The sequence below is a fragment of the Hyperolius riggenbachi genome, chromosome 10 (genome assembly GCF_040937935.1).
Source record: "Hyperolius riggenbachi isolate aHypRig1 chromosome 10, aHypRig1.pri, whole genome shotgun sequence".
Classification (NCBI taxonomy): Eukaryota; Metazoa; Chordata; class Amphibia; order Anura; family Hyperoliidae; genus Hyperolius; species Hyperolius riggenbachi.
The window spans coordinates 216,555,791-216,568,094 of record NC_090655.1 but is presented as its reverse complement, the minus strand read 5'-3'; the positions used below and the strand labels follow the sequence as shown (position 1 = coordinate 216,568,094).

The following is a 12,304-nucleotide window of genomic DNA, read 5'->3' as shown; positions in this document are numbered from 1 at the left end:
ACCGGGCGCGCTTGCTTGGGATGTACTGTTTGATGCGAAGGCGCCCGGTAAAGCGTATGAGGGACTCGCCTACGCATATGTCCTGGTCAGGGGTATAAGCATCTGCAAATCTGGATGACAGGTGGTCTATGAGGGGTCGAATTTTGTGGAGTCAGTCAAAAGCAGAGTGGTCACTTCGATGACAGGTTTCGTTGTTATTGAAGTGCAGGAAGCGCAGGATGTTCTCAAATCGTGTCCTGGACATGGCAGCAGAGTACAGGGGAACATGATATGCTGGGTCCGTAGACCAATAAGACCGCAACACATTCTGCTTTACTAGTCCCGTGTGAAGGAGAAGGCCCAAAAAAAATTTCATTTCGGAAACTTGGACTGGTTTCCACCGAAAAGGCTGGGCAAGGAACTTTTCCGGATTGGCGGTTATATATTGTGTGGCCTTACGGTTGGTCTCTGCCACAATAAAGTCTAAGAGATCCTGGGTGAAGAATAGATAGAAAAAGTCTAGGGCCGATCCTAGATTATCTGTCTCCACCTGGACTCCAGACTGGGCGGTGAAAGGGGGAAGTACGGGTGCGGCGGAATCAGGGGATTGCCAATTTGGGTTTGCCAGCACCTCTGGTAAACTAGGGGTAGTACGGGCCCGTCTTCTTGGTGGCTGCGACTGGGATCTTACTGCACGTGCCACCGAACCAGTTTCAACTTCCATGCTGGTGCTCGCCACTTCACCAGGGTCTACGGAAGTACTGGTGCTAGGTCCAGGAGATGTTGTGCTGCTGGTGCCTGCCCCACCATGAAATCTCAGACCAGCACAAACACCACTCTGCTGCCCTTGAGGCCGATCCTGCGCCACCTGCGGTACAACAACATGGGGTGTGGGACCTCAACCTCGTCATCACTATCGGTCAGTGAGCCACTGCTCAATTCAGATAATAGGATAACAGAGGCGCCAATAGGATAAAAAACACTAAAAGAACTTAAAAACCCATTTTGGTAATAGAGGAGGCAGTGGTGGACTCACCCCCTCCAAGCAGAACACACGACTGTGGATTTTCAGTCAAAACAATTTTATTGGATACTCCAAATAAAGTGCAACGCGTTTCACGGGATACAAACCCGCTTCATCAGGCAATAACAGATAGGAGTAAACAGCATCTGCCAGTATCATCAACACTGAGCGCCTCAGACAGAGGCGCTCAGTGTTGATGATACTGGCAGATGCTGTTTACTCCTATCTGTTATTGCCTGATGAAGCGGGTTTGTATCCCGTGAAACGCGTTGCACTTTATTTGGAGTATCCAATAAAATTGTTTTGACTGAAAATCCACAGTCGTGTGTTCTGCTTGGAGGGGGTGAGTCCACCACTGCCTCCTCTATTACCAAAATGGGTTTTTAAGTTCTTTTAGTGTTTTTTATCCTATTGGCGCCTCTGTTATCCTATTATCTACATCAAGTCCACCCTTGGTGGAGGGTTGTACCCTTCCTTCTTCAACTACAGAGAGCGACTTTTTAATCCTGAGTGGGGTCAGGACAATCTCCCCACCTGCTTTGACAGTGGTTGCCTACTTGGTAACCCTGGTTTGTGAGTATTAAATTAATATTATTACTCTATCAATTATACCTTACCAGTACATACTACACTATATTGGGCTCTTGGTGTTCTCTCTTTTTCTACTGCTCAATTCAGGTTCAAACTCTGACCTGGAAGATTCGTCGAATGAGGCGTCCCAATCGTCCTCATCCGACTGGGCCATGTACCTGAGAACCTCATCATCGGAATACCCCTTTCTTGCCATGGTGGTCTGCTAAATTTAGGGGGTATTCCTCTGAGACTACCCAGAAAAAAAGAGCACCTACCTAGCAAAAGGGAGTATTTGAGAGGTAGAAAGCTGTGGTCACTGAGTTTTGATAAAAAAATAAATCAAAACTGAGGTTTACAGTGCCACAGCTATTGTACAGTGTTTTTTGCAGTGATCAGAAAAAAAATTCTGTCACTGCGGTGGGGCGGGCTGAACGCAAGTGCAGGCGAACGATCAGGCCTGATTGGGCAAACACTGCGTTTTTTGTGTGGATCCTAGTGACCCTAATAGATCTGACTGCGATCAGTAATGATCACTTACAGATACTATATAGTACCAATGTTGATTAGCGACAGTGATGACGCTAATTAGTGACTGTGGTGCAGTGGGCTGAGCACTAACTGACACAAAGGGGCCTAGCTAACTGGCCTAACTGCTAACACTAGTGATACTAAAAAAGTGACAGTTTTCACTGATCACTGTTTTTAGATCACTAGGATAGTGACAGGGGGGTGGTGGCGAGTGAGGAATCAGAGGCAATCAGAAACAATCACAGGACAATCAAAGGCAATCACAGGGCAATCGCAGGCCAATCACAGGGCACTCAATTCACGGGACAATCGAAGCCAATCACGGGACAATCAAAGCCAATCACAGGGCAATCAAACCAATCACGGCACAATCAAAGCCAATCACAGGCCAATCAAAGCCAATCACAGGGCAATCAAACCAATCACTGCACAATCAAAGCCGATCACAGGCCAATCACAGCCAATCACAGGCCAATCAAACCAATCACGGCACAATCAAAGCCGATCACGGGACAATCAAAGCCAATCACAGGGCAATCACGGGACAATCAAAGCCAATCACGGGACAATCAAATACAATGACAGCACAATCAAACTGAATGTCAGCACAATGAAATACAATTACAGCACAATCAACTACAATGCACTGGGAAGGTGATTGGGGGGGGGGGGGGGGTTTCTGAGGGCGATCTGAGGGTTATGGGGGGTTGATTAGGTGCCCGCACGGGGCAGATTGGGTCCTGATCTGATGGGTGGCAGACACAGGGGGTGACCGATGGGAGATCAGTGAGTGATTACAGGGGAGAATAGATGTAAACAATGCACTGGGGAGGTTATCAGGAGGGGGGGTCTGAGGGCAATCTGAGGGTCTGGGTGGGTGATCAGGTGCCCCCAAGGGACAGTTTAGGGTCTGCGCTGATGGGTGGTGGTGACAAGGGGTGATAGACAGGTGATAGATGGGTGATAGACAGGTGATCAGTGGGTAAGGCAGCTATATAGCTGTATACAGCATACAGGGGGGTGGTCTGGGAGGGGGGTCTGGGGGGGATCTGAGGGTAGGGGGGGTGATCAGGGGACCCTAGGGGGCAGTTAGGGACCTAACCTAGGGGATAGCGTCCCTAGATAGTGACAGGGAGTGATTGATGGGTTTTTAGGTGGGTGGTGGTGTGCAGATACTGGTGTGCTGGGGTGGTCAGGGGGGGTTCTGAGGGCTGGGGTGGGCGATCGGGGGGTCTGTGTGGGGCAACGTGCGCTGGTATACTTGTCTGATAGGGCTGCCTGTCCTCTCTGATGGTCGCACGACGAGTGACCATCAGCGGAGGAGGCAGCCAGTATAATACACTTTGTTACAATAACAAAGTGTATTATACTCTCCTGATTGGCCGGATCGCCGCATTTGAAACCCGCCGGCGCTGCTAATTGGCCGGCGGGTTTCCGTGCAGGGTGGGCGCTCCGCGTCATTGATGACGCGATCGCCGCACAGCCACCGCTGATGCCGCCCCCGCCGATGGGCGTATTGCGGTCGTTTGGGCCCAGGGTGGCGGCGATCGCGTCATTGATGACGCGATCGCCGCACAGCCACCGCTGATGCCGCCCCCGCCGATGGGCGTATTGCGGTCGTTTGGGCCCAGTCTTTGCCGCCGCCCATCGGCTGGGGGCGGTCGGCAAGTGGTTAAAGCAGACAGATTTGCTGTTTAAACCATCTGAACTGTACATAAGATATATAGACAAGTTACTTGTTATAGTTAGTTTTTCATCTCGGATCCGCTTTAAAGAGAACTGTCACGAAAAACTGTCATTCACTAAGTGCTTTTAAAAATAAAGAAAACAAACCCTGAGACTCCCCCCGAACCATGAGAAGATGGGCTGATCCAAAATCTGTCGGTAATGTCAGATTTCTACTATGTGCTGTAAGTGACAGCAACACAGGAGAAAGGTAATTTATGGCTCGTTGTACTCTGGAAGAAACAGATTTCTTATTCGTATATGTTTACATTTATTTTACATTTTAAGATTTTTGCAACAGAGGTCCTTTAAGAAATCATAAATTCTGCCAGGGTAGGCACAACTGTACATTCTTCAGTATACCCAATTTTAAGGTTAATTATCTTGTTTTCAGTATCAGAAACATTTCCTATATCTAATGTATAATGTATATTGCTGTATATTAGTAGCTAACCCCGCCCTCCCAGTGATGCTTAACCTAGGCTGTGAGATAACACAGCCTCCTGCCCCAGAGCACTCTGGGAGACCAGGAGTCCTTTCTGCTTATTTCAGAAAACATAACAAACCTTTCACAATGACGCACCTGCCAGCAGCAAAGATGTCTCCACCTGTGATAAATTTCAGGATGGTGAGGAAAGATTTTACAATGGGCAATCACTAACTAATTTATACATTAAGGCCTCGTTCAGACTATACGCGCTGCCGTCCGCATTTTGGCAGCTCGTGTAGTGTGCGACACGCAAGAACGGTAGAAGGGCATAGACAGCCTTTCTACCGTTCCAATCATATGCGCTGCGTGGCAGCGCGATTGCGCTATCGCGTGCTGCACGCATTTTTGGGAATCGCAGCGCAGATCCCATTCATTGTAATGAATGGGATCTGCAGCGCAGCGCATAGGAGCGCAGATGGCGTGCGATCGGACGCGTTGCGTTCCAATCGCACAGCCATCTGCGCTAAATGATGTGAACGAGGCCTAAGAAAAATGAAGGTAGATTCAATAGAACACCTTGTTTGTGTTTTAGAAAACATTTCAAAATTCTTACAGTGCAACCTCTTCTGTGTTGATGATTTGAAGTAGATATCCTGATGGCTACAAGCCTAGACCTGAAGAAGTTACATGGTAAGATTGACAAAACGTCTTCTAGAACCCAACAAAGGCACCCAGTTAAAGCTACTGTATTAAAGCGTACCTGCACAGCACACAATGAAAAGCCTTTATTCCACACAAAGCTGCTGAAGAAATGCACTGCTCTGCGTTCTGTTTGTTTAGCCAGATCAAGTGCCTTATAAGGTCTTATCAGCAACTGTGAATAGACTGCAGGAGAGCTCTGCGAAGACAGCTCTCCCCATTTAGTAAACACTGAGGCTTAACCCTTTCAGTGCTCCTTGCAACACTGAAACCAAGTTAAAACTTCACTTTAAGGATTTCCATAAACTGTAATACACTTTTTTTCCATAAAGGTTATCATGCTGTTGTTGAGAGGAAGTTATGCATTTAGTACCACTTAAGGAAGAAAAATAGAGGAACTAACCAAGGATTGAACTTCATCCCAAACAGTAGCTGATACCCCCTTTCCCATGAGAAATCTTGACCTTTTTTTTTTAAATAGCTCGTCTGTATGGCTGATATTGTAGTGAAACCCCTCCCACAGTGTGGTGTCAGGACCTAGGTCCTGACAGTTTCCTGTCTGTGAACCTTGTTGGATTGCGAGAAATAACAGCTGTTTCCAACTGCCAAGCAACCAGTATCCTCCTCTGTGCATATGTACATCTATAAAACCCAACCTTTTAGCCTATTGCGTTGTTAGGGGGTGTGGTTATAGATAATGGCAGTTGATGTTGTCTGATTTGTTTTTCCTGTCTGCCTGTAGTGAAGATGATTACGTGCATGCTGATTGTGGATCAAACTATATGAACACATTGCATGGCAAATATCAATCCTTTCTTGATCTCTCGCCTATTTTTTAACTTCTCACTTTGCATTATATTGATTTATTTTATTCCCTTTTGCTAAAGTTCCTCTTTAAACTGGAAACGTTTCTGTCCTAGAAGATTTTTTCAGTGACTCGGTTATTTGTATTACTAAGTCATCTTCTAGAGCACAAAATGGTGTCCAGTTGAAGCTAGATGATCAATTAATTACTTTTAATTGATGCAAAATGATACACATTGGAATAGCATCTGTAAAAATATTAATCTACTGCATTTGATCGGTCCAATTCCATGTTTGCACAAAATAAACATAAAAATTGCAACTGGAAATTATAAAAATGTAAAGGTCAACTTTAGCTCTGTCTACCTTATTTTTTATTGGGACATAAAATGGAGAAATGAGGACCATCTCTGTTGAATATTATCTGCAATCTTGTTGCATGTTGATTTTGTTTTGGTAAAAACTTGTTTTTGTTTATAATATAGAAAAAAATCTTACCTAGATAATTTTTTTTGCATCTCCTCAGGGACTACAGAGCATTGGAAAGAAGGTTTCATGTTCCGAGTGTGGGAAATGGTTCTCTCGGAAGTCCCAGCTTGTCTGCCATCGCCGGATTCACGGAGTAAAGCCTTTCACCTGCTCTGATTGTGGGAAGTCTTTTAGGCAAAAAGACCACCTTCTACGGCACCAAACTACCCACACGGGAGAGAAGCCGTACTCTTGTACGGACTGTGGACAACTTTTTACCCAGAAGGCATCTCTTGGCAGACACCAGGCTTTACATTCTGGCGAGAAGCCCTTCTCATGTTCAGACTGTGGGAAATGCTTCAGGCAGAAATCAACTCTCGTTAAACACCAGCAAATCACGGTCAAAAAGAAGCCGTTTTCCTGCCCTGATTGTGGGAAATGCTTTGAAAAGAAGTCAATTTTAATTGGACATCAGAGGACCCACACAGGCGAGAAACCATTCTCCTGCACCGAATGTGGAAGAAACTTTGCACTAAAGTCAACCCTTCTGGTCCATCAGACCATCCATTCGGGCAGCAAGCCACTTTCCTGTTCTCTCTGTGGGAAGGGTTTCCTGCATAAGTCACGTCTTCTCCTTCATCTTAGAGTTCATACAGGGGAGAGACCCTTTAAATGTACTGTTTGTGGAAAGTGCTTTCTCCGGAGAGCACGTCTGGTAGAACATGAGAGACGTCACACTGGGGAGAAGCCGTATTCATGTGAGGAATGTGGAAAGTGCTTCACAGAAAGGCAGCTACTTGTGTTCCATCAGAAGAGACATGCCGATCCGACTCAGAATACCTGCCTCATCTGCGGGAGATGCTTCATCCACAAATCCAGCCTCCGCAAGCATTATAAGATTCACACCGGAGAAAAGCCCTTTTCATGTGCCGAGTGTGGGAAATGCTTTGCACACAAATCGCATCTGGAGAGGCACCAAAACATCCACACTGGGGAACGGCCATTCTCATGTACGGAGTGTGGAGAGAGCTTCCGGTGGAAGACCACCTATGTCGATCACTTGGCTATGCACTTAGGCAAGAGGCCGTTCTCCTGCTCTGACTGCAAGAAATGCTTTGCGCACAAATCTCTTCTAGAGCGCCATCAGCGAGTCCATACCGGAGAGAAGCCGTTTAGCTGTTCAGAGTGTGGCAAGGATTTTCGGTGGAAGGCTGACATGGTCTGTCACCTGGCCACACACAGTGAGGAAAATCCATATTCTTGCTCGGATTGTGGGAGGAACTTCACAAGGAAGTCATCTCTTAGTAGGCACCAGAAGAAGCGGCTGTGTGCAGAGCCTATTTGACATGCATATGTCATTGATAGAGATGGTTCGTTCTTCCGTCACAAATTCTCCTTTAAGAGCGTTTGCAGAGAATTGTGCAGTCAGTTTGATTGTGTTATCCATTTTAAAGCAAACCTGAACAAAATAAGTCCGTACTTGAGGGCATCTGTGCTGTGTGCTACCTGTCTAAATAACATGTTTTTACCATTGCATAGTGTCATCTGACTTTGCAGGCTAGATCTGCAGAATTTGTAGTCTTCATTTCATGAGAGGTTGTGAACGTTGGAAGTTCTGAAAATGATCATACTTGTACAGCTGATGTTCTTTAGGGTTATGTGACAGCTGCTGCAGGCACTAAAGGGTTGTTTCTGCTTCTGCTGCTCCCTGCTGGGAGATTGTTTATACCATGGGGGCAAAGCAGGCTGTTTAGGCATAGCTCTTGATTTCAAACAGCCTCCAAAAAGTAGATGCATTTCTAAAAAATGGAACTGCTCTTGTCTTTGTTTGCAAAACCAATCTGCTCTTCCTTATATGGTTAAAGAATATATACAGTATATAATTTGAACCAGGGATTGGCAAAGTAATATGGAATTCTGGAGCCAATCTGTCCCATCCAGGGGGAGTATGATTTCTTTAGGTGCCAGTTCCATTGACTGCACTTGGAGAAAACCCAAAACTTAGTGCCAGCTGTAACTTTTAAGGAGTCTTGGCTTCCTGGCCTCTGGAATTTATCCATCCTTAAAGCATGCTTGTGACTGGTGGGGGGATGGGGGGTGATATTAATACTTACCTAAATAGTGGGAAACATCTGGATGGTCCAGAGGCTTTCCAGATCCTCCTCAAACCCACTGTTGCTGAAGAAATCTCTTCTTTTAGCATTGCTCCCAGCCTTATGAGTGCATCCGTACTGTGCATGCGCGAGTACGATCCATGTGTGCCCAGCAGAAAAAAAGCTGCTTGTGTATAGAGGAAAAAGATGGATAGTGTGAAGTTAAGGCCTCTGCCTCTGGCACAGGAGACCAGGGTTAAAATCTTGGTTCTTCCTTTTTCAGTAAGCCAGCACCTATTCAGTAAGGAGTTCTTGGGCAAGACTCCACAAATTTGCTATTGCCTACTGAGTGTGCTCTTGTGGCTGCAGCTCTCATGCGCTTTGATTCTGCCAGGAGAAAAGCGCTATACAAGCGTTGGAATTATTATTATAAGTGTTTTTGTTCTATCGAGCATATGTAGAATATACTCCCACATGTCCAATATAGATGCACTCATACAAGGTGGGAGCATGGCCACAAGAAGCACATTTGACAAGCTTTAGTTGCATATGTTTTGAAGTGCCCAGTGCTGGAACGGTAGGCTGCAGGAGGGTCCAAGATGCTTCCTATGCCTGAGGTACTTCATTATATTATTAAAGGGGAACTGAAGAGAGAGGTATATGGAGGCTGCCATGTTTATTTCCTTTTAAGCAATACCAGTTGCCTGGCAGCCCTGGTGATCCTCTGCTTCTAATACTATTAGCCATAGCCCCTGAACAAGCATGCAGCAGATCAGGTGTTTCAGACTTTAAAGTCAGATCTGACAAGACTAGCTGCATGCTTGTTTCTGGTGTTATTCAGATACTACTGCAGATAAATAGACCAGCAGGGCTGCCAGGCAACTGGTATTGATTAAAAGGAAATAAATATAGTTGCCTCCGTATACCTCTTACTTCAGTTCCCCTTTAAAATCCACTTCAGGTACCCTTTAAGCTAAATAATACACTTTTAATAACTAGGCATGTGCCTCAGACCATCATTCTCTTTAGTTAGCTGTGCGTGCTCAGTCAACTAAAGAAAACGGGGCAATATAGTGAATTAGATCATTGTAAGCTAAGTGACATAATGAAATAAATATGCTGTAGAAGTTTAAAAAATGATAAAACAAAGCTCAACTGTCACATTAATCACCTACCTGGTGGGCATCCTGTCACTTGTGTGGTGCTATAATTAAGGACCAATGTGTCCTAAACATGTCAGTTACCTGGTTGTATGGTTTTAACCTGATTTAATAAAGTTGGAACGTTTTTGCTACAGACATCGTGCGGAACTTCCTTCCTTTCTCGGTTAGCAATGGGGATGCAGAGCAGCTCACTTACTTGTGGGGGCCAACAAATGTCACAAATTTCCCTCCCTTCAAACATGTGCTAGGAGTGGTGGTGTGTTCCGGTCCCTCACGCTGCTGCTGAAGTTATTCTACTTAGCTACGTTGCTCTTACTATCAGCATCTCTGAGGCCCCCAGCACTCGAGCAGGCTTCAGTGTGGACACCTCTCTGCATCTGTCCTTCACTTTCATGCACAGTACACTTGGGTGGTGGATGGATGGAGTTGGAGAGAGGTGTCCACACAGAAGTCTGCTTGAGTGCCGGGGACCTCACATTACTGGTAAGAGCAGCATAGCTAGGTAGAATAACTTTGGCAGTGGCGTGAGGGTTTCTAAAAGAGGTTACAAAGGTAGCCTTACAATTAAGCATTAGTTTCTCCAAATGTGTTTTCACCAGTATGCCCACACGCTTCACAACTGATTATACGCATGTGCAATTAATTTGATCCATATAAAAACAAAAGAGCAGTACTCTGCATAAATGTATGATCTATAGTGAATTAGATGTACAAGGAAATCATTTTATGCCTTGGATATAAACATGTACAGAGAGAACAGACTTCTGCATGCCTACCTTTCACTGTTTATTCCTTTTGATTAGGAGGAGATTGGAGATAGAGTAGGGTTATTAGTTTGAGGAGGAGGCAATTGAGAGGTAAGCTGATTAGTTTGAGAAAAGGGCAATTGAGAGGTAAGTTGATTCATTTGAGGAGGAGATTGGAGAGAGTTTGAGGAGGAGATAGGAGAGAGTTTGGGTGATTAGTTTGAAGAGGATACATGAGAGAGCTTGGGTGATAAGTTTGAGGAGGAGATGGGAGAGAGGTTGGGTGATAAGTTTGAGGAGGAGATGGGAGAGAGGTTGGGTGATAAGTTTGAGGAGGAGATAGGAGAGAGTTTGAACAGGAGATTGAAGAGAGGTTGGGTGATAAGTTTGAGGAGGAGATAGGAGAACGGTATGGTGATTAGTTTGAGGAGGAGGCAATTGAGAGGTAATGTGATTAGTTTGAGGAGGAGGCAATTGAGAGGTAATGTGATTAGTTTGAGGAGGAGGCAATTCATTATTTGTAATGTAGGCTCTCCTGAATTTTTAGGTTAAGCATTCAAGATCTGCTGAGCTTCTTTTTGTAACATAAGAAGACAAATGATAGATGACTAGACATGTTCAATGAGGGGTAAATCGTTCTCCCTTGCATGCAGATTGTATGTAGCTTGGAATAGGACCAATCAAATCCACTTCCTGTTGATTTTGATTGACCCATTTCTGAGCTGCATACAGTTCGCATTAAACTTCGCGAAAGCTGGACTTGTTTGCATCTCGTTAACCATCTCTTCAGTACTAATGGCAGCCTCTGCTCTTGTCTGGCCTTTATAGTATAAGTACCCCAAATCTGGAAAGCCAATCGTAATGATCTTGGAAAAGAAATTGAGTTACAAGTTTAGTTTGTTTTTGCCAAATGATATATAACAGCAATGTAATCATCTGCTCTGATGGTCATTATGATTAACGAGAACCTGTAAGGAAAGAAAGTGCCCCTATGGAGTACTTACCTCCAGGGATGCTCAAATCCGAATTTGGGTGAAACCCGGATAGTTCTATCCGGATTTCTCCCAGTAAACCTGTGCAGGCTGGGTGGGAGGTCAAGCTTACCTGTCTGACGTCTTCTTCGGTTCGTCCCACGATGCGTTCCACGCGGCGGTCACGTGAGTACAAACACTTCCTCCTTCCAGGTTGAAGGAGGAAGTGTTTATAGTCACGTGATGCGCGTGGACCGCAGTGTGGGAGGCGCTGAGGGACGGACCGAAGAAGACGTCAGACAGGTAAGCTTGACCCCCCCCCCGCCCAGCCCGCACAGGCTTACTGGGAGAAATCCGGATTGAATTATCCGGGTTTCACCCAAATTCGGATTTGAGCATCCCTGCTTACCTTGGGAGGGGGAAGCCTCTGGATCCTTATGAGACTTCCACCAGAAACAGACTAATGACAAGAAAAACAGCGCTTAAAGTGTATTCAAGTGTTGCTCATAGCCAAACGGACAGGTCTCACCTGGTTCTGTAGGGCTACTATGGTAAGAAGGCAGGATGAAGCGTGGGTGAACACGTGCAAAATGCGTTGTTTATCAACACAAACCCAGTAACTTTAGTTACCAACCCTTATTTTTATTTTCACCTTACTTTGCATGCACCTTCTGGCAATGTAACATGACTGCTCTTATTAAACACTAATTTAAACACAAGTTAAGCCACCACATAGCTACACAATGGCCTTGATTCACGAAAGGGTGCTAAGTGTTAGCACGCTAGTGAAAAGGCACTTAGGACGCGAAAACGGCCGCTTCACGTGCAAATATCTGCGCAAGCGTTCGTGCGCGCAAAAGTTAGTGTTGCGCGCGAAACGTCGCACTGTTCGCGTGCAAAATAGCCTGAAAAGCTATTTTACACGCGACCGGTGCGACATTTCGGGCGCACCAACTTAACGCGCGATCAGTAACAGCTTTGGACGTGCAAATTACTTAGCACCCTAGTTTTCACGTCCAAAGCTTTTAAGCATGCTAACTATGTTAGCACCCTTTTGTGAATCAAGCCCAATACCTCCTTTGGAGACAACGACTACAGAGC

At 45.5% G+C, this 12,304-nt stretch overlaps 1 protein-coding gene across 3 annotated transcripts in view; it reads left to right on the top strand.

The window, feature by feature from the left end:
• Positions 1-9,704, top strand: part of LOC137534477 (oocyte zinc finger protein XlCOF6-like) — a 34,967-nt gene extending 25,263 nt beyond the window's left edge. For 2 of the 3 annotated variants that reach the window (XM_068255988.1, XM_068255987.1), the window contains one exon: positions 6,289-9,695. In XM_068255988.1, coding sequence (XP_068112089.1) covers positions 6,289-7,575 — 1,287 coding nt within the window. In that variant the 3' untranslated portion in view covers positions 7,576-9,695. Of the gene's footprint in view, positions 1-6,288 lie in introns of all 3 variants that reach the window. The other variant, XM_068255989.1, reaches the window with a different exon arrangement.
• The last annotated feature ends 2,600 nt before the right edge of the window (positions 9,705-12,304 follow it).